The sequence below is a fragment of the Leucopleurus acutus genome (assembly GCF_964270905.1).
Source record: "Leucopleurus acutus genome assembly, chromosome: 16".
In the NCBI taxonomy this organism is placed as follows: domain Eukaryota; kingdom Metazoa; phylum Chordata; class Mammalia; order Artiodactyla; family Delphinidae; genus Leucopleurus; species Leucopleurus acutus.
In genome coordinates, this window is record NC_139158.1 from 83890190 (window position 1) to 83917239 (window position 27050).

Below are 27050 nucleotides of genomic sequence, written 5' to 3' on the forward strand. Positions count from 1 at the left end.
AGGTCTATAAACAAAGATATTGTGCTGTTCTTACGTAAGTGCTGATAATGTCGGCTCTTACAGGAAGATCTACAGAGAGAGAGACCAAGAGAGCAGAGGGTGTGTCAAGTATGAGTTGGATTTAAAGTCTGGCCCTTAAATAGCAGCTTATTAAAACAAAATGTAAAGCACTGTACAAGACAGCTAAAAGCAGAGAATTAGACATGAATACAAAAATCTAGACTGATCTTCAAAACATAGCCTTGAGTAAAAATAAAGTGAGAATAAGAATGGCTCTGTGGTACAATGTCACGCACAAAAGCGACACTACATATTTATAAGCATACATGCATATTTAAGGAGGTTTGGCAAACATGCCCGAGTGCTTCTGGGGGAAATAGGCGGATGGGAGTGAGAAGAAGAGAAGCAGGGGCGACACTCTAACCTTGCATCTGAGGTTGGGCTGCCTAGAAGCAGAGCCTGAGACGGGGATTCTTGTACAAGAGATTTACGCAGGGAGGGCTCTCAGGAGACGTGTAAGGGATGACGGAAGCAGACAAGGGCGACGGAAGAACTCGGCAAAGATGCGGGCTTGGGTGTCCAGTCGCGCCTGATCCCACAGGGAGCTCTGGAGTGTGAAGTGCATCCCAGAGATGGTCCCGCTCAGAGGCAAAGGGACTGGGCTCTCACACCCTGTGACAGTCAGTCAATGGCTAAGGGCCCTTCGTGGGGGGTGTGCACACTCCCCCAGGCCTTCCAGGCAAGCTGGCTCCCACTGGCCTAGGGCAGCCCTCTTGAGAAGGTGGTAAGTGTGCGTCCCAGCAGCCGGCCACAGACGAGCAGCCCGGGGAAGGCGGTGGAGACAGGCACTAATGGCATCTGCTGAACCGCGAGGGGCCTTGCAGGACAGATGATGGCGAGCTTGCATGACCTGCCCCACCGTGGCTGTCCGTTCCCAGAGTGATGCTGCTCTAGGAGGGGCTGCACACAGAATGTTCTGGAGAACACAGGAGGGAAAAAAGTAGACCCTGCCCATGACTAAACAAAAATTGCTTTGAAGACAATGCCAAGATCCACTTGGGCTCCCCCCAAGGCCGAAAGGGTCCAAATTCTGTCTTAATGAGATCTGAATCCAGAGGCTGGAGCGCTCTCAGCAGTCTCCTCGTTGTTTTCATTGAGCGCAGTTCCTCGCTTTTGTCCGTTTTCCAAAAGCAAACCTCCCTGCAGTTCAAACTGTGCCATTCTTAACACCTGCCAGCTTGTAGGCAGTCACCCACTGACGGGGGGCAAAGGTGACCCACGGCACACAGGGGAAGAGTGCTCCCACACCTCCCACCTTCCTTCCTGCCTTTGTCTCTGTACTTGGAAATCACTCTCCCCCGGCCCAGCAGGAGCCCCGACTGGTTCAGGGATTTGTGATTAGCAGAACGGCAGCCCTGTTGCTCTCCACCTGGGCTCAGATAGTCTTTCAGGAACCTGGGGTCTTGACAAGCAGGAATGAGTTGCTTCAAAGAACCAGGAAGGCACCCCTGGGGAGTGACAGCTCCTGCCCAGGGCCCAGGAGGCCATAGTGCCTGTAAGTGGAGCCTCTCCCAAACATGAAAAAGATGAAGACAAAGTCGCTCTTTCCTTGTTGCTGCTATGAAAATGAGCGCCCAAGAGGATACGGAATTCTGCAGATCTTACTTAAATTCAATTCTGCAAGCAGCCCTGATTATTAGGGGACGGCGGCTGGATGTTGGCGGCAGCTCAGACAAGTGAGAAAGAAAAATGGCCAAGCAGGTTACCTCACCTTCCTCCCCAGCCTGGTGGCTCTAAAGAGCATCATCGAGGGAACAGAATTCTTGTAAACTGAGGCTTGCAAAGGGAAGGGAGTCCCTGTGGCTCAACCAGCAGCTAGAAGTGGTGCAAAGATCTTTCCAAAGAGCTGAGCACTGATAATGGTCAAAATGGTTCAGGGACTCGAGTCAAGAGTTTAGCTCCCACCTGGCTCCAGGGCTTCGAGTCTTAGGGCATATCGCAGGCGTTCTGCCTCTCAGTTCTTTCACCTGCCAAGTGGGGCGCTAGACCAGCTTGCTGGTCTGCTTTTGGCTGCACATTCTTATTGGTAAAAAATTTTTAGCCTGCACCCTAAGAAATGCACAACTGTTCATTTACCAGTTATCCATCTGTTCTACTCCCCTAATGTATTCTGTACATTATAAAGGGCCCGCAACAATAGATATAAGAAAGTCTAGATAAAAATAACTGTAGATAGAAGCTCAGTATTTTTTTAATTTATTTTATTGAAGTATAGTTGATTTACAGTGTTGTGTTAATTTCTGCTGTACAGCAAAGTGTTCAGTTATACATATATATATATATATATATATATATATATATATATATATATATATATATACACACACACATTCTTTTCCGTTATGGTTTATCCCAGGTTATTGAATATAGTTCCCTGTGCTATACAGTAGGACCTTGCTATTTATCCATTCTATATATAATAGTTTGCATATGCTAAGCCCAAACTCCCAATCCATTTCTCTCCGCTCCCCCCACTTGGCAACCACACATCTGTTCTCTATGTATGTGAACCCATTTCTGTGTTGTAGTTAAGTTCATTTGTGTCATATTTTAGATTCCACATGTAAGTGGTATCGTACGGTATTTGTCTTTCTCTTTCTGACTTACTTCATTTAGTATGATAATGTCTAGGTCTCATGTTGCTGCAAATGACATTATTTCATTATTTTTTTTATGGCTGAGTAGTATTCCGTTGTATATATATACCACATCTTCTTTATCCATTCATCTGTCAATGGACATTTAGGTTGTTTCCATGTCTTGGCTATTGTGAATAATGCTGCTATGAACATAGGAGTGCTTGTATCTTTTTGAATTATAGTTTTGTCTGGATATATCCCCAGGAGTGGGATAGCTGGATCATATGACAACTCTATGCTTAGTTTTTAGAGGAACCTCCATACTGTTTTCCACAGTGGCTGTACCAATATACATTTCCATCAACAGTGTAGGAGGGTTCCCATTTCTCCACGCCCTCTCCAGCATTTGTTATTTGTAGAATTTTTAATGATGGCATTCTGATGGTGTGAGGTGCTACCTCATTGTAGTTTTTTTGTTTGTTTGTTTGTTTGTTTGTTATTTAAACTAACATAGCATTGTAAAGCAATTAAACTCCAATAAAGATGTTAAAAAAAAAATGAAACATTAACCGTAAAATAAGCACCAGTTGGTTTTGAATAGCTGTATAGGCCTGCCCAGAGGTAGAGGGCAATGTTGATAGTTTCCTTAAAAATTATTTTTATTTTTATTTTTTAGGATTATTTAGAAGCCTTTGGCTTGTCATGTTGCTTTGATAGATACCAGATTTTGCACAAATTAAGAAACCATAAATGCATGTCTTACATGTTTTGTTGTAAGTGATACGTAGGATGTTTGTCATTTAAATAGCAGTTTAGAGTTATGATTACAATAATTCCTACCATAAGGAATAACTGTCTAAGCAGTTCCCATAGACCATAGACACCATGTCACATATTCGGGTCTTTCTACCTTTGTTTTCCTCCCTCCCTCTGTCCTTTCTTTTGGGGCCATTAAAAACAAACAAACAAAAGACATTCATTAAGGGTCCTGAGCTGGGTGCTCAGTATTTAGACTTAACCTCAGTCATTTTAGACGAGACTTCCCAGTTGTGGAGCTCACTTTGACATGTGTTCCTTGCTGGCCATTTCCAGCAGCAAGACGGGAGGCCTCAGGAAGCCATCCTGTGATTAAGAAGCCTTGGCTGAGTTGTGACTTCTGGTTACAATCACAAGCCCTCTGCATTTCTGGAAGTGGCTCTGATGGGCAGGGGTTGCTGGAAGGTCTCTCTCTAAGCCTTTCTGGGGGATCATCAATGGATCCACTAGGAATAAGCACTTTATCATTGGTGGTAAGACTTCAGGTGATCAGAAAATGGTCAGATTCTGTTACAGGAGATTTCCTTTTATGATATATAGGAACAATATCATAAAATTGTATCACAAAATTGAATTGGTAATCTCAACATTCTGATGGAACCCTGGTCTTCAACAGATTCTTCACTTGTGTTTAAATCAACTCTACAATACCAGCTTTTATCTAGTATTTTCATGGGTAGCCAAGCTTGACTTTGAATATATTTACTGGTCTTTTGGTTTTTACGTGTATCTTTACTATTTCCTTATTAGAAGAGAATACTTTATTTTTGTTTCCTTTTTTTTAAGGTTTAATTTTATTAGGAAGATTAAAGATTTTGTATCTTAGAAAGCAATATCAAAACCATTTATTATCTGAAGTGAAATATGAATGATTAACTTATTTCATAAAATCAATAAAATGGAATCGACTGAAAAAATCAATGTACTTTGTAAATATGTCTTTTAAAGTATTTTCTCTTTTTTTTTAACATCTTTATTGGAGTATAATTGCTTTACGATGGTATGTTAGTTTCTGCTTTACAACAAAATGAATCAGTTATATATATACATATGTTCCCATATCTCTTCCCTCTTGCGTCTCCCTCCCTCCCACCCTCCCTATCCCACCCCTCCAGGAGGTCACAAAGCACCGAGCTGATCTCCCTGTGCTATGCAGCTGCTTCCCACTAGCTATGTACCTTACTTTTGGTAGTGTATATATGTCCATGCCTCACTCTTGCTTTGTCACACCTTACCCGTCCCCATATCCTCAAGTCCATTCTCTAGTAGGTCTGTGTCTTTATTCCTGTTTTACCCCAGGTTCTTCATGAGATTTTTTTTCTTAAATTCCATATATATGTGTTAGCATACGGTATTTGTCTCTCTCTTTCTGACTTACTTCACTCTGTATGACAGACTCTAGGTCTATCCACCTCATTACAAATAGCTCAATTTCGTTTCTTTTTATGGCTGAGTAATATTCCATTGTATATATGTGCCACATCTTCTTTATCCATTCATCCGATGATGGACACTTAGGTTGTTTCCATCTCCGGGCTATTGTAAATAGAGCTGCAATGAACATTTTGGTACATGACTCTTTTTGAATTATGGTTTTCTCAGGGTATATGCCCAGTAGTGGGATTGCTGGGTCATATGGTAGTTCTATTTGTAGTTTTTAAGGAACCTCCATACTGTTCTCCACAGTGGCTGTATCAATTTACATTCCCACCAACAGTGCAAGAGGGTTTGCTTTTCTCCACACCCTCTCCAGCATTTATTGTTTCTAGATTTTTTGATGATGGCCATTCTGACTGGTGTGAGATGATATCTCATTGTAGTTTTCATTTGCATTTCTCTAATGATTAGTGATGTTGAGCATTCTTTCATATGTTTGTTGGCAGTCTGTATATCTTCTTTGGAGAAATGTCTATTTAGGTCTTCTGCCCATTTTTGGATTGGGTTGTTTGCTTTTTTGTTATTGAGCTGCATGAGCTGCTTATAAATTTTGGAGATTAATCCTTTGTCAGTTGCTTCATTTGCAAATATTTTCTCCCATTCTGAGGGTTGTCTTTTGGTCTTGTTTATGGTTTCCTTTGCTGTGCAAAAGCTTTGAAGTTTCATTAGGTCCCATTTGTTTATTTTTGTTTTTATTTCCATTTCTCTAGGAGGTGGGTCAAAAAGGATCTTGTGATTTATGTCATAGAGTGTCCTGCCTATGTTTTCCTCTAAGAGTTTGATAGTTTCTGGCCTTACATTTAGGTCTTTAATCCATTTTGAGCTTATTTTTGCGTATGGTGTTAGGGAGTGATCTAATCTCATACTTTTACCTGTACCTGTCCAGTTTTCCCAGCACCACTTATTGAAGAGGCTGTCCTTTTTCCACTGTACATTCCTGCCTCCTTTATCAAAGACAAGGTGACCATATGTGCGTGGGTTTATCTCTGGGCTTTCTATCCTGTTCCATTGCTCTATCTTTCTGTTTTTGTGCCAGTACCATACTGTCTTGATTACTGTAGCTTTGTAGTATAGTCTGAAGTCAGGGAGCCTGATTCTTCCAGCTCTGCTTTTCATTCTCAAGATTGCTTTGGCTATTTGGGGTCTTTTATGTTTCCATACAAATTGTGAAATTTTTTGTTCTAGTTCTGTGAAAAATGCCAGTGGTAGTTTGATAGGGATTGCGTTGAATCTGTAGATTGCTTTGGGTAGTAGAGTCATTTCCACAATGTTGATTCTTCCAATCCAAGAACATGGTATATCTCTTCATCTATTTGTATCATCTTTAATTTCTTTCATCAGTGTCTTATAATTTTCTGCATACAGGTCTTTTGTCTCCTTAGGTAGGTTTATTCCTAGATATTTTATTCTTTTTGTTGCAATGGTAAATGGGAGTGTTTTCTTGATTTCACTTTCAGATTTTTCATCATTAGTGTATAGGAATGCAAGAGATTTCTGTGCATTAATTTTGTATCCAGCTACTTTACCAAATTCATTGATTAGCTCTAGTAGTTTTCTGGTAGCATCTTTAGGATTCTCTATGTATAGTATCATGTCATCTGCAAACAGTGACAGCTTTACTTCTTTTCCAACGTGGATTCCTTTTATTGCCTTTTCTTCTCTGATTGCTGTGGCTAAAACTTCCAAAACTCTGTTGAATAAGAGTGGTGAGAGTGGGCAACCTTGTCTTGTTCCTGATCTTAGTGGAAATGCTTTCAGTTTTTCACTATTGAGGATGATGCTGGCTGTGGGTCTGTCATATATGGCCTTTATTATGTTGAGGAAAGTTCCCCCTATGCCTACTTTCTGCAGGGTTTTTGTCATAAATGGGTGTTGAATTTTGTCGAAAGCTTTCTCTGCATCTATTGAGATGATCATATGGTTTTTCTCCTTCAGTTTGTTAATATGGTGTATCACGTTGATTGATTTGCGTATATCGAAGAATCCTTGCATTCCTGGAATAAACCCCACTTGATCATGGTGTATGATCCTTTTAATGTGCTGTTGGATTTTGTTTGCTAGTATTTTGTTCAGGATTCTTGCATCTATGTTCATCAGTGATATTGGCCTGTAGTTTTCTTTCTTTGTGACATCCTTGTCTGGTTTTGGTATCACGGTGACGGTGGCCTCGTAGAATGAGTTTGGGAGTGTTCCTCCCTCTGCTATATTTTGGAAGAGTTTGAGAAGGATAGGTGTTATCTCTTCTCTAAATGTTTGACAGAATTCGCCTGTGAAGCCATCTGGTCCTGGGCTTTCGTTTGTTGGAAGATTTTTAATCGCAGTTTCAATTTCAGTGCTTGTGATTGGTCTGTTCATATTTTCTGTTTCTTCCTGATTCAGTCTTGGCAGGTTGTGCCTTTCTAAGAATTTGTCCATTTCTTCCAGGTTGTCCATTTTATTGGCATAGAGTTGCCTGTAGTAATCTCTCATGATCTTTTGTATTTCTGCAGTGTCAGTTGTTACTTCTCCTTTTTCATTTCTAATTCTATTGACTTGAGTCTTCTCCCTTTTTTTCTTGATGAGTCTGGCTAATAGTTTATCAATTTTGTTTATCTTCTCAAAGAACCAGCTTTTAGTTTTATTGATCTTTGCTATCGTTTCCTTCATTTCTTTTTCTTTATTTCTGATCTGATCTTTATGATTTCTTTCCTTCTGCTAACTTTGGGGTTTTTTTGTTCTTCTTTCTCTAATTGCTTTAGGTATAAGGTTAGGTTGTTTATTCGAGATGTTTCCTGTTCTTACCTGTTTCTTCAGGTAGGATTGTATTGCTATAAACTTCCCTCTTAGAATTGCTTTCGCTGCATCCCATAGATTTTGGGTCGTTGTGTCTCCATTGTCATTTGTTTCTAGGTATTTTTTAATTTCCTCTTTGATTTCTTCAGTGATCACTTCGTTATTAAGTAGTGTGTGTTTAGCCTCCATGTGTTTGTATTTTTTACAGATCTTTTCCTGTAATTGATATCTAGTCTCATAGTGTTGTAGTTGGAAAAGATACTTGATACAATTTCAATTTTCTTTAATTTACCAAGGCTTGATTTGTGACCCAGGATATGATCTATCCTGGAGAATGTTCCATGAGCACTAGAGAAAAATGTGTATTCTGTTGTTTTTGGATGGAATGTCCTATAAATATCAGTTCAGTCCATCTTGTTTAATGTATCATTTAAAGCTTGTGTTTCCTTATTTATTTTCATTTTGGATGATCTGTCCATTGGTGAAAGTGGGGTGTTAAAGTCCTCTACTATGAATGTGTTCCTGTGGATTTCCCCTTTTATGGCTGTTAGTATTTGCCTTATGTATTGAGGTGCTCCTATGTTGGGTGCATAAATATTTACAATTGTTATATCTTCTTCGTGGATCGATCCCTTGATCATTATGTAGTGTCCTTCTTTGTCTCTTCTGATAGTCTTTATTTTAAAGTCTATTTTGTCTGATACGAGAATTGCTACTCCAGCTTTCTTTTGGTTTCTATTTGCATGAAATATCTTTTTCCATCTCCTTACTTTCAGTCTGTATGTGTCTCTAGGTCTGAAGTGGGTCTCTTGTAGACAGCAAATATATGGGTCTTGTTTCTGTATCCATTCAGCCAATCTGTGTCTTTTGGTGGGAGCATTTAGTCCATTTACATTTAAGGTAATTATCGATATGTATGTTCCTATTCCCATTTTCTTAATTGTTGTGGGTTCATTATTTGTAATTGTTGTAGGTCTTTTCCTTCTCTTGTGCTTCTTGCCTAGAGAAGTTCCTCTAACAGTTGTTGTAGAGCTGGTTTGGTGGTGCTGAACTCTCTCAGCTTTTGCTTGTCTGTAACAGCTTTAATTTCTCCATCAAATCTGAATGAGATCCTTGCTGGGTACAGTAATCTTGGTTGCAGGTTTTTCTCCTTCATCACTTTAAATATGTCCTGCCAGTCCCTTCTGGCTTGCAGAGTTTCTGCTGAAAGATCAGCTGTTAACCTTATGGGGATTCCCTTGTGTGTTATTTGTTGTTTCTCCTTTGCTGCTTTTAATATGTTTTCTTTGTATTTAATTTTTGACAGTTTGATTAATATGTGTCTTGGTGTGTTTCTCCTTGGATTTATCCTGTATGGGACTCTCTGTGCTTTCTGGACTTGATTAACTATTTCCTTTCCCATATTAGGGAAGTTTTCAACTATAATCTCTTCAAATATGTTCTCAGTCCCTTTCTTTTTTCTTCTTCTTCTGGAACTCCTATAATTGGAACGTTGGTGCGTTTAATGTTGTCCCAGAGGTCTCTGAGACTGTCCTCAGTTCTTTTCATTCTTTTTTCTTTATTCTGCTCTGCAGTAGTTATTTCCACTCTTTTATCTTCCAGGTCACTTATCCGTTCTTCTGCCTCAGTTATTCTGCTATTGATCCCATCTAGAGTATTTTTCATTTCATTTATTGTGTTGTTCATCATTGTTTGTTTCATCTTTAGTTCTTCTAGGTCCTTGTTAAATTTTTCTTGCATTTTGTCTATTCTATTTCCCAGATTTTGGATCATCTTTACTATCATTATTCTGAATTCTTTTTCAGGTAGCCTGCCTATTTCCTCTTCATTTGTTAGGTCTGGTGGGTTTTTATCTTGCTCCTTCATCTGCTGTGTGTTTTTCTGTCTTCTCATTTTGCTTATCTTACTGTGTTTGGGGTCTCCTTTTTGCAGGCTGCACGTTCATAGTTCCCGTTGTTTTTGGTGTCTGTCCCCAGTGACTAAGGTTGGTTCAGTGGGTTGTGTAGGCTTCCTGGTGGGGGGGACTAGTGCCTGTGTTCTGGTGGATGAGGCTGGATCTTGTCTTTCTGGTGGGTAGGTCCACGTCTGGTGGTGTGTTTTGGGGTGTCTGTGGACTTATTATGATTTGGGGCAGCCTCTCTGCTAATGGGTGGGGTTGTGCTCCTGTCTTACTAGTTGTTTGCCATAGGATGTCCAGCACTGTAGCTTGCTGGTCGTTGAGTGAAGCTGGGTGTTGGTGTTGAGATGGAGATCTCTGGGAGATTTTCGCCGTTTGATATTGTGTGGAGCTGGGAGGTCTCTTGTGGAACAGTGTCCTGAAGTTGGCTCTCCCACCTCAGAGGCACAGCAGTGACTCCTGGCTGCAGCACCAAGAGCCTTTCATCCACACGGCTCAGAAGAAAAGGGAGAAAAAGTAGAAAGAAAGAATTATTAGAAGTAGAAAGAAAGAAAGAAAGAAAGGAGGGAGGGAGGGAGGGAGGAAGGAAGGAGGGAAGGAAGGAAGGAAAAAGAAAGAAAGAAGATAAAGTAAAATAAAATAAAATAAAATAAGATAAAATATAATAAAGTTATTAAAATTAAAAATAATTATTAAGAGAAAAAAACGGACGAATAGAACCATAGGACAAATGGTGGAAGCAAAGCTATACAGACAAAATCTCACACAGAAGCATACACATACACAGTCACAAAAAGAGGAAAAGGGGAAAAAATCATAAATCTTGCTCCAAAGCCCACCTCCTCGATTTGGGATGATTTGTTGTCTATTCAGGTATTCCACAGCTGCAGGTACATCAAGTGGATTGTGGAGCTTTAATCCGCTGCTCCTGAGGCTGCTGGGAGGGATTTCCCTTTCTCTTCTTTGTTCGCACAGCTCCCGGGGCTCAGCTTTGGATTTGGCTCCGCCTCTGCGTGTAGGTCGCTGCAGGGCGTCTGCTCTTCGCTCATACAGGACGGGCTTAAAGGAGCCGCTGATTCGGGGGCTCTGGCTCACTCAGGCCGGGGGAGGGAGGGGCACGGAGGCGGGGCGGGCCTGCGGCGGCAGAGGCGGCGTGACGTTGCACCAGCCTGAGGCGCGCCGTGCGTTCTCCCGGGTAAGTCGTCCCTGGATCCCGGGACCCTGGCGGTGGCGGGCTGCACAGGCTCCCGGAAGGGGGCGTGGAGAGTGACCTGTGCTCGCACACAGGCTTCTTGGTGGCGGCAGCAGCAGCCTTAGCGTCTCCCGCCCGTCTCTGGGGTCCGCGCTTTTAGCCGCGGCTCGCGCCCGTCTCTGGAGCTCCTTTAAGCGGCGCTCTGAATCCCCTCTCCTCGCGCACCAGGAAACAAAGAGGGAAGAAAAAGTCTCTTGCCTCTTCGGCAGCTCCAGACTTTTTTTCGGACTCCCTCCCGGCCAGCCACGGCGCACTAACCCCCTGCAGGCTGTGTTCACGTCGCCAACCCCAGTCCTCTCCCTGCGCTCCGACCGAAGCCCGAGCCCCAGCTCCCAGCCCCGCCCGCCCCGGCGGGGGAGCAGACAAGCCTCTCGGGCTGGTGAGTGCCGGTCGGCACCGATCCTCTGTGCGGGAATCTCTCCGCTTTTCCTTCCGCACCCCTGTGGCTGCGCTCTCCTCCGCGGCCCCGAAGCTTTCCCCTCTGTTTATTCTTTTCTCTTTTTCCCTATCCAAGTACGTGGGGGGGTTTCTTGCCTTTTGGGAGGTCTGAGGTCTTCTGCCAGCGTTCAGTAGGTGTTCTGTAGGAGTTGTTCCACGTGTAGATGTATTTCTGGTGTATCTGTGGGGAGGAAGGTGATCCCCGCGTTTTACCCTTCCGCCATCCTCCCGGAAGTCTCACACTGTAGTTTTGATTAGCATTTCTCTAATAGTGATTCTGAGAAGCTCACTATTTTCTTTCTCTACCCTTTTCGTGCCCTCCCCCTGGGATGTGAAGGCTCTGTTTTAGAGATTATTATATTTTTTTGAATGTTTATTTCACCTTTTATTTATTTAACATCTTTATTGGAGTATAATTGCTTTACGATGGTGTGTTAGTTTCTGCTGTATAACAAAGTGAATCAGCTATACGTATACGTATGTCCCCATCTCCCCTCCCTCTTGCGTCTCCCTCCCTCCCACCCCTGTAGGTGGTCACAAGCCCGGAGCTGGTCTCCCTGTGCTATGCGGCTGCTTCCCACTAGCTTTCTATTTTACATAGACCAGATGATCTGGAAGAGCTTCTCTAGGGGTAGCATGTGTGATGCCCGTTTTTTCAGAGGAGATGCTTTGGGCCTGACCTGTCCAATAACGGTAGGCACTAGCCACCAGTGGCTCTTTAAACTCATTAAAATGAAATTGAATGTAAAGCTCAGTTCCTCGGACACGTGAACTACATTTCACTCACTCTAGAGCTGCCTGTGGTTAGTGGCCACCGTATTGGTCCATGCAGGTTATAGAAGACGCCCATCACTGTGGATAGTTCTACTGGACAGCCTGTTTAGTAAGTAGTCAAGACCATATAATTCAGTATTTAATTACAGCAACTGACCTTTATTAAGCGCTTGTTGTGTGCTAAGTGGTGTGGGAAGCATTTTCTAGGCACTATCTCATTTCATCCCTACAACGGCCGCCTGAGTTGCGTCCTGTTTTCATCCCCACGTCCTGACGGGAGAATGAAGATTGGAGGGAAAAGGGGTTCCTGACAGCTGATGAGCTGCCTGGACCTCACGTCCCTGTGTTCTCCCAGGCTTCCCACACGGACCTGGATTTTATCCTCTGGGCATATCCTGTCTTGGATTTTTGTGCCTGTGAGCTCCCGGACACACTCTCAAGGCTGATCACTGCACATGTGCTTCTCGTCCCCCAGGTACAAAGGGAATTTCTTGCAAAGTCGTTTCCAGCTGAGAGCCAGCAGACTGAGGAAGCCACACTGGGTGCTGAGAAAAGACGGCCGTTCACCCCCATCCGAGGGCCCGGCCCCACGCAGGACCTGTGGGCAGGCTTCTTCCGAAACGGCAGGTAAGGCTCTCCTTGGAGGTGCATCCAAACCGGGCACCAGGCTGCTGGGCTATGAAATGAGCAGAGCAGCCATCCTTGCTGTCCGGAGCCTGAAGTCCAGCAGGGAGATGATGCATGTGGGGTGACGTGGGACAGTCGAGACCCTAAGCTAGGGGAGAGGGTCCTGGGTGAGGATATGGAGAATCCAGTACTGAGAAGACAACAAACGTCCTCAAGTACTGGCCACGGATGCTCAGCCCTGTCCAAGTACAGATTCCCTCCAGGACCTGGAAAACCTGAATTGGAACTCTGGGTGCCTCTACTTTTCCCCATCATTAAAGAGGAAGTTCACTGGATTCTTTCCACAGGGCCATTGTGAGGCTAAAATGGGTCAGTGGATGGGCTTTTGAATGAATGTGAGATAGGAGAATAGGGAGGAGTTACGACGTGAGAGCTGCAGGGAACATGCTTCCACGGGAGGTGGTGAGCAGGGCCCTCTCCATCATTCTCGGAAACAAACAAAGGATGAACTAATGGAGGCTGCTTCCTGGAAAAGGGCTATTTTAAGGTGCAGTCACTGGGCAACGAGGGCAAGCCGCGTAACTTCTCTGGCCCACAATTTCCCTCCCTTCCTCCCATCTGCCTGGCAGTCATGAGCCCAGCCTTAGCCTTGCTGGCAATGTGTTGGCTGGGGAAGATGGAGACCATATTTGAGAAGGTGGCCGGCCCCATCTGGCCAGTGGTGACTGAATTACCACCCTTTTGTGGCTGATTGCTGTTTGTTTGGCTCAAGGGCTGACCCTGGGCTCTGCCTGCTGGCTGCGGTTTTGGTCCCTGGAGACAGTTGGCTGGGGCCCCTCCCCCTCCCCCTCCCCCTCTGTGTGGCTCCAGCGCCCCCTGCGGGCAGATGGTGCTTCCATGCTGCCCCTCGACCCCCCACCTCCAACCCCGACGCCCTCTCTGGTAGGCAGGCAAGGACGAGGATTAGTCTTTTTCTCAGTGAGAGTTTAAATCAAGGTAGGTATTTGCTCAACTGGATGGCCAGTTGTGGAAGGCAAACGCACGGTCTTTTTATGGAACGTCAAGGGTTAAGACCTCATGGGGGGAGGCTGAGTGGGTGTAGACAAAAGTGCAGTCAGGGCACCCGGCTTTGCCCTTTCTTCATTTTCTGTGGCTCAGTCACCTTGAACTCCACTGCTTTCCTCCTGGTCAGATAGATACAGCCAATGGAACTGCCCATTGGGGTGTTCATGGGCGATACCACCTCCACAGCAGAACCCACCAGAACCCACCAGAACTCTGTCACTTGTCCCTAATGGCAGTGCTTTCCCACCAGCTCTCTTCCCAGCACCATAAATAGAGCTGAATCGAGCTGCTCCTGGAAACTCCCATCAGCTTCCATGTTTCCATTGCTAAGCTCCGTGCCAGAAACTGAAAGGGAAAAGACGACAGTCCCTGCTCCGGATAAATGTGGTTCAGGGTGAAGACAGACAGACAGGCTTGCTGTCCATCCTTTGCTCAAATCACATGGGGAATGACACTGGCGGGTCAGTGAGCTCCCTCCTGGGAATCTTATGTCTGTGCAGCGAGGCCGTTGATGGAGGTCTTGCCCACCCAATGGCTCAGTGTGAGGATAGAGCGAGCTCGTGTGCGGCAGGGAATTTACAGACCCCAAGGCAGGTGATAAATGTTGATTGTAATTATCTCCTGAGCATAATAAGCATATGTGCATTAAGACCTGGTGCGTGCTGAGTGCCAAGTGAGTGTGGAGCGCGTGGTAACCAGTGTGCCTGTTGTTTAGCAGAGGACAAGGTCAGGGTTGGAAGAAGAGCCCAAAGGGGGAGTTTTCTCGGGAGAGAGACGGCTTCTTCTGGAAATTCAGGTGTAGGGAGAATAGAACAGAGGCTTTCTGGACTGGGGAAGAAAATTGCCTATGGCAGCCAAAGAAATTGCCACAAACTTGGTCCAAGGTGTATTCTCTCCCAGTTCTGGAGGCCAGGAGTCTCGCTGTCTCTCCGAGGCCTCTAGGGGAGGATCCTTCCCTGTCTCTCAGCTCCTGGGGACTCCAGGCATCCTTGGCTTGTGGCCGCATCCCTCCAATCTCTGTCTTCATCTTCACAGGGCTTCTCCCCTGTGCTCCTGTGGGTCAAATCTCCCTCTGTGTTTCTCTTATAAGGACACTTGCCGTTGAATTTAGGGCTCGCCCTAAATCCAGGATGATCTTATTTTGAGATTCTTCATTTCATGTGCAAATACCTTTTTCCAAGTAAGGTCACAGTCACAGGTTCTGTGGCTTAGGACTTGGAGGGGGAGGCATGATTCAACCACTAACCACTCAACAACTTTCCCCCTATCTGGGAACCGACAGAAGGGACCTTAAAATGTGTTTCTAAGTGAAAAAGGCAGCAGCACCCATGAACACTCAATTTACAATAATGCCCATCATCTGTGCTCTTAGGGTGTGCAAACAGTTTTGGCAGGAAAGTTCTATTATAAGCTTAAATCAGTATGTATTCATTAAAACGGGATCACCCAGCCCACCACCCAGCAGGATGTGTTCACACTTGTGGGGAGTCTTGTCCAAGTGGCTACAGGCAGCTCCGATCGTGAGACAGGTGTGTTGGGTAAGGGGCCCTATTCGCTTCTCTTTGGGAAGAAGGCCTGTGGCCGGCTGGATAGGGGGTGGGCAGGGCCTCTGAGTGTGGCTGTGTGGATGGTGCCCATAGGGGCTGAAATCCAGCCGCCACTGGTTGGTGCAGCCTTTTGCTCTGACTGTGGGGCTGTCCACCCAAAGCAAGGAGCTCCTTCCTCCTTCTCCCAAGGGGGTGGGGGACACCTTTCCACACATCCTCCAGTGGAAGTTGTTGCCTCTTCCTAATTTACATGTGTACGCCGTGTGCTCATGGTACCCCTGGGGACCCCAGTGCCAGCAGAGAGACCAGCTGGAAAGCCTCTGATCTTTCATGGTCCTCTCCACACCGTCTTTCCTTTACAAGCTTCTCTTGGCCTCGGGGAATGGCCTTGCTCCCTCCACGTTGGGAGAATCCCACTTCTGTGCACTTCTGATCTCAACATCGGCCTTTCCTACCAAAATCCTAAGAGCAAACTGTGGGCTCCAGTGAATGGGGGATAAAACCAGCCCCAAACAGAAAAAAAACCAGAAACGAAATCTAAATGTGGAGCTAAGATTGAGAGGCCAAATGTAATGTGAATCCCCCTGGGAACCTAGTGCCCCTCCCTCCATGTAGGTAATAATGTTGCAGCAGCAGCCCAGGGTGGTGACAAATGTCTGCACTTTCATGTTTGTTATTGGAACAGCCAGTTGAGTCAGAGGTCTGGGTCACTGGTGCCCATTTTCAAAGGGCTCCCTCCTGCCACAATGTCCACTCAGGACAGATGTGAGCCTGTGGGGTGTGGTCTAAGCATTGGCCCGGGGAATATTAATCACCCCGCCACCCCCATTCCTTATTGAAGTGTCAGAGAGGGAACAGGGATGGCAGGTTGGGTAAACCAGCATGCCCGGAGTGGACGGGCTGTTATGGACACCACTGGGTTGGGGGCAGGTGGTAGAGTGCCTTAAAATAGATACCACCTGGAAATCAAAGGAGCTTGGGAAGTTTATTTACACCATCTCCCAAAGCCAGTGTTTCACAGCAGAGTGACAGGCACTCAGAGTGTTGGGTGTTTGAAGACAGAGTGCTGTAACTTCAAAGGAACCTAAAGATGGCCCTTGGTCGCCCACCATTTACAAAGAAATTTCTTGTGTCCTTTGACCTGGCAGGTCCTGGTTGGAGAGATCAGAGCTGGCTGCTCAGTGAGGGAGCTGACCTCACGGTGTGTGTGTGTGTGTGTGTGCGCGCGCGCGCGCCCGCGCTCACGTGCGTGCACGTGAGTATACTTGTGAATGCATGCAAACATGTATATTTTTGTGGGGGGAGGACCTGGTTTCCACAGCAGGACAATGATAGGGTGATCTGTTTTGGGTGACCTGAGGGGTTGTAACTTGGGGGAACCCAACAAAGAAATTGAGAATAACCTTTGCAGGGGAATTTCCCAATTCGAAGGTAGGGAAAACCTTTGGTCCTGATCCTTGAAGGCCAATTAGAATCAGCAAAACATTTTCAGATAAGTAGACAGGAATACTTGTGTCCAGGGGCCAAAATAAGATATTGTAACAGATTCTTTCTCCTCTTTATTTTTGGAGAAACTTCCTGTCAATAGTTTACGAAGGTGAGAGAGAGGATGCTTTTGAACAATATCTTTTTAAAGGTTGCTTAATTTCCCTCTCCTTTCAACTCTTCCAATAGCTTGGTACTAATCATTCGAATTAACAGATGGCTTGGTTGTGAAGTCATCTGCACACAGAAGGCCAGAGGAGTCATCAAGGATGGAGACCTAATTTATAAGATTTTATGGTGATTGGGATCTTTGAGACTCTCCTTACAACTGAACGTTTTCATTTTTTAATTTTTATTCTTTTGACTTTCCAATACCACTGAATTTAATTTTTTTCTTTTTTTAAAATTTTTATTTTATATTGGACTATAGCTGATTTACAGTGTTGTGTTAGTATCAGGTGTACAGCAGAGTGATTCAGTTTTACATATATATATATCTATTCTTTTTCAAATTCTTTTCCCATTTAGGTTATTACAGAATATTGAGCAGAGTTCCCTGTGCTATACAGTAGGTCCCTGTTGGTTACCTGTTTTAAATATAGTAGTGTGTTTATGTCAATCTCAAACTCCCAATTTATCCCTCCCCCGCCACCTTTCCCATTTGGTAACCATAAGTTTGTTTTCTGTGTCTGTGAGTCTGTTTCTGTTTTGTAAATACGTTCATTGTATTTTTTTAGCTTCTGCATATAAGCGATATCATATAATACTTGCCTTTCTTTGTCTGACCTACTTCACTTAGTATGATAATCTCCAGGTCCATCCATGTTGCTGCAAATGGCATTATTTTATTCTTCTGTTTGTTTGTTATGAATGTCACATGCCTTTTATTTATTTTATTTTTAACTTTTTTTATTGAAGTATAATTGAATTACAATGTTGTGTTAATTACTGCTGTACAGCAAAGTGACTCAGTTATACATATTCTTTATATAGATACATTTATAAATTCTTTATCTATATACATATATATATTCTTTTTATATTCTTTTCCATTATGGTTTATCACAGGATATTGAATATAGTTCCCTGTGCTATACAGTAGGACCTTGTTGTTTATTCACCCTATATATAATAGTTTGTGTCTGCTAATCCCAAACTCTTAATCCATCCCTCCTCCACCCACTCTCCCCCTTGGCACCCACAAGTCTGTTCTCTATGTCTGTGAGTCTGTTTCTGTTTCGTGGATAAGTTCATCTGTGTCATACTTTATATTCCACATATAAGTGATATCATATGGTATTTGTCTTTCTCTTTTTGACTTACTTCACTTAGTATGGTAATGTCTAGGTCTCATGTTGCTGCAAATGACATTATTTCATTATTTTTTTATGGCTGAGTAAAAAAATAGTATTCCATTGTATATATACACCACATCTTCTTTATCCATCCATCTGTCAATGGACATTTAGGTTGCTTCCATGTCTTGCCTGTTGTAAATAGTGCAGCGATGAACACTGGGGTGTATGTATCCTTTCGAACCATGGTTTTCTCCGGATGTATGCCCAGGAGTGAGATTGCAGGATCAAATGGTAGCTCTATTTTTAGCTTTTTAAGGAACCTCCATACTGTTCTCTGTAGTGGCTGCACCAGTTTACATTCCCACCAACAGTGTAGGAGGGTTCCCTTTTCTCCACACCCTTTCCAGGATTTATTAATTGTAGACTTTTTGCTGATGGCCATTCTGACTGGTGTGAGGTGATATCTCATTGTAGTTTTGATCTGTGTTTCTCTAATGATTAGTGACGCTGAGTGAACTGTTTTAAAACCTAAATTCAGTGGTCCATCCTGTCCAAGTTCCCAGCAAAGGTGTGGAGGGAGCTGGAAGTTTCTTTGGAAACATCAAGTATCGTTGACTTACCAGACGCCCCAGGCTGAATGTGACTAAGAACTGCAGGGTTGTTCCTGTTTCAAAGAAAGTCCTTCCTCACCCAGGGTCCCTTCCAGACCAGGGCTGAGGTGTGGAGTTAGGTGGATTTAATCTCACACTTGAGCTGCTTCACTGAAGGGACTGGTAAAAACTGGTTCTTAGATATTCAAGTGGTTGAATATGCCCAGGAGAGGAAGCCTCCCCTTGAGGACAGTCCTCGTGATCCAGACGTTCTTCACGGGATTCACCTCCCAGTCGGAGGTCAGCTGGGGAGGCAGTGACTGTCACAGAATGAGAACAGTCCCTACTAAACTGACTGCTGATACATTTAGACCCCATTCAAACACTTCTCTTTGTCTCTCTCCATCTCTCCTTACCATTACTTTCCATCCCTGCCCTTCAGATTGACTTTCACAATGTCATGTAAACCGATTGCCAAGTGAAACGGCAAATCATGCTCAAGACATCGAATTTAATGAGATTGATGGGAGTGACCATTGGGTTGATTCATTCCCATTGGCAGAATCAGGTAACGAGTAAGAGAAAACTGGTGAGGCTCATTCCAGAGAGTGACGGGAACATCAAAGGCTTAAGAGAAGCCCTTAGAAAAATTGAGGAAAGTCTAGAATATTTGGGGGATGGGAAAAAGTGTCTCTCGATAATCTTGCTCTGAAAGTAAATGTGAAAGTGAAGAACAGCCCATTGTTCTACCCTATAGTTTGGTGTAAAGATGTACTCTGCCCCCATCAACGTTCGATTAACCTTTGTTGATGTTAACAGTTAGCTCATAGCTTGTCATTATAACCCACAAACTGGAAGTTTGTTTTACTTTCATTTTTGTAGGTTCATCTGCTTATTTTCACAACATTAGGTTTCATGGTTTTTCAAGAGAAATTCTCCAAGTTTAATTTTCCACTGTTTACTGTGAAATTTTGGTCCCCATTGTGAATGAATTCATTTTTCGTGGTCTTTCGTCCGTGGCGATGATCTCAGCTATTAAGGACCCTGTTTGCCCAGCTGATAAGTCATCTTCTCCTTTGCACAAGGTGCCTAGCAGATCCGTAGTGTTTGTTGAGTGACCAGCTGAGCTGAACAGCAGAAGTGAGTCTCCTTATTTTAAGCTTCCTTTAAGCTCACCTTCAGTTGAAAGGACATTCAAAACCAGCCCCCAAATCTTTAAGAATGAAGGAGGGGACATGCAATCTGGAGGTTTCGTTCCTGATGGTGTTTTGGGGATGTGTCAGCAATGGAAGAATCCAGTGGGTATCGAGTTTGGATGGCGGTGGGCTAAGCAGCATAAAAGCAAACTTCATCGTTCTTTTCCTCATAAAAGAAACTTCCTTATCTAAAAATAGTTCCAGCTCCCCCTGCCCCCTTGCTAGATTCAAATTTGTGGAATCGCCATCTTCACCCGTAAGGATCATCTAACGCCACCTCCGCTTTACAGGTGAGAGCTCTGGCGAGACAAAGGTGGGGGCTTTGAGCCGGCAGGTGTTCACTCTGATGTCTTTTAACCTGGGGTCCTCTCTTACACCACAGCGGGACCAAATCTTGAGTGGGGGATGTGTTTCCAAAGCCAGCAGTAGTCAAAATTATCTTTGAAAATTCTACAAATCCATCATAAGAGTATGAACGGTGTCTACAACTCTTGAGCAGAAATTCTCAGGCATAACATGTTTGAGGACCATTGAGGGAAAGGAAGGAAAGAAAAAAGGCAGTCCGTCCATCTGGGCTGCTTTGACAACAAACAGCAATTTCTGGTGAGGAATTCTCAAAGGTCCCCGCTTGGCCGCGTGGTGTATGCGATTTGGTTTCAGCATGAAGTGTCTGAAACTGTGATGACGTCTTACTGGACTGGCTTGTTGCCGGGGGATTAACTGAGATGTTGGATCTGTGTAGGAGGTAGTGAGTTTCAGAAGTCAGGGTTTAAGTTAAATGTGTGATGGGACCCTGCTGGGGCGGTTTCTCATCTTACCTGAGCACCTGTCTTCCTGGTGCCAGTTTAAGAATTGGGGGGCCGTTCTCCACTTGGCAATTACGCCCGTGTAATTAACGGTCAGAGAAAGACCATCTTTTGTAGCTTAAGGGGAAGTTCACCACTAAGCTTGTTATGAAAACGATCTCTCCGCTGTTTACTCACCAAGTTAGGGTCTTAGGGACTCAGGAAGGGCAGCTTTGCAAGTGCGTGCTGGGCGCGCGCGTGCGCATTTGTGTTCTCGCGTCTGAGTGTTATTTTTCCATTAGGAAAAGCAATTGAAAAACCCACACGTCCATACAAAGTGGGTGACACCACCTGAGCAAAAGCCACTACTGATCCTCTTTTGTTGTGGTTATACAATTCCTGATGCATCTCTCCTGATGAGGTCACCGCTCTGAAATGAATACTTTTCTTTCCAGAACGTGGGGCACGGTGGGGATGAGTGCGTCATTCAGCTGTTTGCATTTCAAGTGGGACATTCTAGTCTCTGGGAGCTTAAAACCCATCAGCAGCCACAGCCCTATTACCCTTTTCCTAATATCACAGTTATTGACCCTGGGCTGCAAGAGAAGAATCTCATAATTAGGTTTGCCCTGCTTCTGTGTTTATGTGCACATTTCTTTCTCTCTAGCCGATGACATATCAACTTTTATTTATTTTATTATTGAAATCCTTTGTGTTAAAAGGACCTGCTCCATTAACTGAGACCTGTTCTATTTCCTCCAATGCTGGGATACATTAAAACATTCCGTGGTATAAAGAGCACTCTTAAATATTTCCTTAGAAACGCATTTTGTGGAACTGAATGGAGAACACTGATGTGGTCGAGGTTAATTATTCGGGCTTTTGCTGGGCACATTGGAAGCCGTGCTGCTTCTGCCGGTACACGGACTAAAATTGGAACACTGAAGAGGAGCCCAGCGTGGCCCTGTGCCCGGATGACACATCTGAAGTCATATTGATTGAGGGAGATGCTTTATTGAACGATACGAACTCCACCGAGTTTCTGGGTTTGCAATTTCCTGCAGCTGGCGTGGCTTCTGGCAGTAAACACTGTGTGATTCGGGGCTACATTTAAAAGTGAGATTTTAGAAAAAATCTCCCAATAACTAAACTCAGAGGGCGCTTTCATTTTAGGAGCTGCGCCCACATCTAATCCCCCCAACAGACTTGTGATGAGTGACTCATTCTCATTTTGCAGAGGGAGAAACTGAGACTCAGAGAGGCATCCAGTGACTTGCCCAGGGCCACCCAGATGATGAATCTGGGGGTCCATGGTGTTTCCTACAGTCAGAAATGTCACATCTGCATGTCACCTGTGCAGTTAGTTGCTTATGTGATCCATTTAAGCTCACTGACAAAAACCATAAATACATTTATTAAAAAAAAAAATGTTTATTGACACCAAAAATGGAAAGCCAATATCACCTGCCATTAAGAGAACGTTACAGAAAGAAAATGCTATGAACAATATTTTCTTGGTAAATAAATTCTAGCTAGACTGTTGTGGGCAGAAGACCAAGAGCGCTAGGTACACTCCCTTTGCTTAAAAAGAGATTTGGAAGCGTTAGGGAGGTGTTAGAGATATATTAGCATGCAGCTGAGACGTTCTTCTTTCCCTAATCAGAGGGATGTAGGGAGAATAGCTTTCTCACTGGGTGATTCCATTTTATTTAACACTAAGCTTGTGACTCACCGCCCACTGGGGGTCTGAGCCCCTCCCTGGGACTTTCTTGTGCTGTCATATCCGCTTTTCTGTGTCAGTAAGATCCCCCTGGCTTCTACGGTCTTATCTGGGATTTCCTCAACTCTTGTAAGGCCTTCACCTGTATCAACTTAAACTCTACATTCAACAGAGTTGGCTGTAGAGGCCATGGACCAACATTCTGCAAAGACCCTGCTTGCAGACTGAACCTTTTCTGCCTCATGGGGGTGGGAGCTTGGGGGTGTCAGAGGTCTCCTAGGCAGGTTCAAACTCTGCATTTGTAAGACTCTGAGATGGGGCTTCCCTGGTGGCGCAGTGGTTGAGAGTCCGCCTGCTGATGCAGGGGACACGGGTTCGTGCCCTGGTCCAGGAAGATCCCACATGCCGCGGAGCGGCTGGGCCCGTGAGCCATGGCCGCTGAGCCTGCGCGTCCGGAGCCTGTGCTCCGCAACGGGAGAGGCCACAACAGTGAGAGGCCCCCGTACCGCAAAAAAAAAAAAAAAAAAAGAGTCTGAGATGCTGACCCAGAGGCTTCTGTGGCTGAAGGAGGGATGGTGGGAAATGCCCAGGATGCAGAGAGAGGAGGCGGGAGGGACCAGGCACATCTGAGACCTTGGTGTGGGCTCATCCTTCTCCTGAGGAGAGTGGGGAGCCATTGGTGGATGTGGGTGCAGGAGAGGAGGGCAGAGGGAAGACCAACGTAGGTGCAGGGGGGAGAGAGGCTCGGGTTAGGTAGAGTGGATACCTAGGAGGCTGATGAGAAAGTTCCTGAAACAGGTTGGGCAGGTTTGCATTGAAAAAGAACTTGGAAAAAAGGGATGCTCCACCTAGAGGAATAGAAACGTTAACTATTAGTTTTTAGTTATGCGTCTAATCATGAACCATGCTTCTTTTAACACCTTAAAATATGGTAATAAGGCTCATGTTCACTTTGACCACCACCCCCATTCCCAACGGCCCTCCCAGATAAAACTACAGTTTGGAATTAGGAGGGCATCTGCCAGATCGTTATTTCTGTGCATGTGTGCGCGTGTGTGTGTATGTCTGTGTTTAACGTGAGTGGTACCACACTGCCCATCTCATCGTGCAACTTGCTTTTGGCTAACTCAACAGCATTTTGTGGTCTTCCCACACTGCTAGTACATATAGACCTATCTCAACAGTGTAGGTAGGGACAGAGTCTCTCGGGGTGGGGCTACTGTAATTTTAGGTAGTCATTCTCCCAATAATGGACAGTTTATCATTGCCAGTGCTTCACTATGGCATCGTGCTCTTTGGACCCACTGTCCATGACTCCCTGACCCAAGCAGGGGGTTCTCTAGGGAAGACCCAAGAGGAAGAATCACTGGGTCTTTCTTATGTTGCACATTTAAAAAAATTTTATGTTATATTGGAGTATAGTTGATTTACAGTGTTGTGTTAGTTTCTGGTGTACAGCAAAGTGATTCAGTTATACGTGTACATACATCTATTCTTTTTCAGATTCTTTTCCCATATAGGTTATTACAGAGTATCGAGTAGAGTTCCCTGTGCTATACAGTAGGTCCTTGTTGATGGATCTAGTTTATATATGGTAGTGTGTATATGTTAATCCCAAACTCCTGATTTATCCCTCTGGTAACCATAAGTTTGTTTTCTATGTCTGTGAGTCTGTTTCTGTTTTGTAAATAAGTTCATCTGTATCATTTTTTTTTAGATTCCACATATAAATGATGTCATATGATATTTGTCTTTATCTTACTTCACTTAGTATGATAATCTCTAGGTCCATCCATGTTGCTGCCAATGGCATTATTTCATTCTTTTTTAGGGCTGAGTGATATTCCATTGTATATGTACACCCCATCTTCTTCATCCATTCATCTGTCGGTGGACGTTTAGGTTGCTTCCATGTCTTGGCTATCGTAAATAATGCTGCAGTGAACATTGGGGTGCATGTATCTCTTCAAATTAGAGTTTGCTCCAGATATGTGCCCAGGAGTGGGGTTGCAGGATCATATGGTAGCTCTCTATTTTTAGTTTTATGAGGAACCTACATAGCGTTTTCCATAGTGGCTGCACCAATTTACGTTCCCACCAGCAGTGCAGCAGGGCTCCCTTTTCTCCACACCCTCTCCAGCATTTATTATTTGTAGACTTTATGATGATGGCCATTCTGACCGGTGTGAGGTGATACCACATTGTAGTTTTGTTACATCGCACATTTTTATTAGATATTTCCAAGTTGCTTTCTGTTTCACATTCCCATAAATAGCATGTACTTCTTTCATTGATCTTATCAAACTTAAAAAAAATCTGCAAGATGGGTAAAAGATGCTATCTCGAATGCCCATGGCCAGGAGGGCCTTTCCACCCGTGCCTTGCATCCCACTGGGGGGTCCATTCCCCAGACAGACCATGAGGAAGCCTGGCATTAATTATCCAGTGGAAAAAAACATGGAGGGCTGAGTAGACTATTTTGCTTTTAAATCACAGAGAAGTGAGTTTCTCTTGACCAAACTTTAAGTCCACTGGGTACAATCTGATGTTCTCTCCAAATATTAATAGATTTGTTCCTCGGCCGAGGCACGAAGTCTTAGTCTGCTCCGAGAGAGGTCCGTCACTGCAGAGGACACAAGGCCACACAGGACTTCCTCTGTGCCGAGCCAATTCATTAGACCCGGTGAGCAGTTTGCAGCAGAGATTAATTGATTTGCAGGCTGCCCAGCACTGAGCGTTACTCAGCTACCTCCCAGAAAGCTCAGGCCGCCCGGGAGCCCGACAGAGCAGACAGTAATATGCGAGACTTTAGTCAAAGGCCGAGCGTTGTCTTCATTCCTCATTATAAACAGAAGCCAGAGTGATGAAGTTCTCAGCCCCTTCTGGTTTGGTGTGGGATTTTGGGGCCATAGTCCAGGCTCCCGGAATAAAATGAGAAGCCTCGTGGAGCCGCAGCTGCCCATGTGATAGCAGTGTTCTCTTCGCAAGCTGTGATTATCCCCAGACAGACACCTTGCTTATCTCGCTCTGAAAAGTTGCTCTACCAGAGGTGGAGATTTCAACTCTGCCTGCCTGTATCAGAAAGGACTCTTTGGGGTGTGGGGCAAAGAGACTCAATGTAAATTGACCTAGACAGAAACATTCATCATCTCATGGAACAGAGAAGGGGGCTTCAGGCATGGCTGGATCCAGAGGTACCAGCGATGTCACTCGGACTCAGTTTCTCTCCATCTCTTGGCTGCTCTTCTGGGTCAGCATCACTGGCTCCTCTAGTACCTGCCCTGCCAAACATGCTTGACTCCTTTCCGTAACCCAAGTCCCCAGACTGAAGCCGGGTGGCCTGGTTGGGGGTAGGCATCTCTCCTGAACCAGTCACTGGGGATTTGAGCGGCCCCTGTCCTTGTATGGAGGGACGGGTTGGGGCCCACCTCCGCTACAGCCTTTAAGAGGAGAGGAGAGACAGTTTCCCAAAAGAGTCGGGGCCCAGATGTCCAAACCGCCTCTTACTCATGGTTTAATGGAATTCAGCATCTGTGTATGAGCAGTCATGCCCCCTGAGAGGGGGAGAAGCACAAGATGCCATGAGTCCTCTCCTCAAGGAGCTTGGGGACCAGTTGGTGGACCGAGACACCTTTGTGAAATAGATGAGAGTTCCTGTGCAATTAGCGGGGCCCGCTCTGTGCCAGGCAGTGTGTGGGAGCAGAACGAGAGGCAGACAAGAACACAACACGGCCCTGTCCTTAGGGAGAGCCCAGTCTGGCAGAGGGAGCCGGCACAGACTGGTAAACAAGTCATTACACATGCAATGCGGTAAGCTGGCTGATATGATTAAGCTTCCAAATGAGCGATCCTGACAAGACCGGCTGGAGCGTGGAAGGGAGAGTGGGCTAGCATAAACAGGAACAAAACAGGAGGGGGCCGTGCTTCCGACGCCCATCCCAAGGCCCCCGCATCGGGGCACCCGCTGCAGGAGGAGCGCGGCCCCCTACAGAGACCCGCAGCCTGTCACTCTTCATCATTCCTCTTCTCCTCCTTGGATAATAAAGGGTTTTTGCCATCCACACTAAACTGCCGGAAATGGAGGTGCACAGCACTTAACTACTATTTACTTATTTACCTAAAACGCTAAGTGTTTCCCTCGGCAATCGCTAACAGATTCCTAAAGAAACGGGGCGACGCGATCTGAATTCTGATTTCTGCGCCAACAGAAGGTGGGAGGACCAAAGTGGCCAGTGCACTCATGGCCGGTTCCACTGGGGAGGTGGGAGGCCGGGGCCATAGAGTCACATACCTTCAATCCCAAACCTGAAGTGGAGACGGCTCTGCTTTGGAAGGTCTCTCTGGAAACTGTCCTCACCTTTGAGTTGGGAGAGCCCCTTCTCAGCAGAACCCACAAAAGGAGTCTTGTTCTAGAATTTTCTATGTCGAAGGCTGGTAGACAGATGGAATCAGAGGGAAGTGATGATTTCAACAGACCTACAGATGGGGGACAAAATCATGAAGGGTTCCGGGCTCACCTTGTTGGATCCTTCACCTCCACTTGCGAGCTGGTCTTTAGGAGGGGCAAGGCTGCTTTGGTTTTGGAGACAGGTGGCCTTTAGGGTTAATTCTAACTAAGGGATTAGTGGCAAGGGGAGGCAGAATGGTGTCACCAATAGGGAGCCTAGAGGGGAAATACTGTTATATAGACCAACTACATGGAGTCATAATGA

At 44.9% G+C, this 27050-nt stretch overlaps 1 protein-coding gene across 1 annotated transcript in view; it reads left to right on the forward strand.

Moving 5' to 3' along the window:
* Positions 1-27050, forward strand: part of ZNF831 (zinc finger protein 831) — a gene marked incomplete at its 3' end in the record, with an annotated part of 109434 nt that overhangs the window by 46939 nt on the left and 35445 nt on the right. The window contains exon 4 of the mRNA XM_082856685.1: positions 12501-12652. Coding sequence (XP_082712811.1) covers positions 12501-12652 — 152 coding nt within the window. The remainder of the gene's footprint in view (positions 1-12500; positions 12653-27050) is intronic.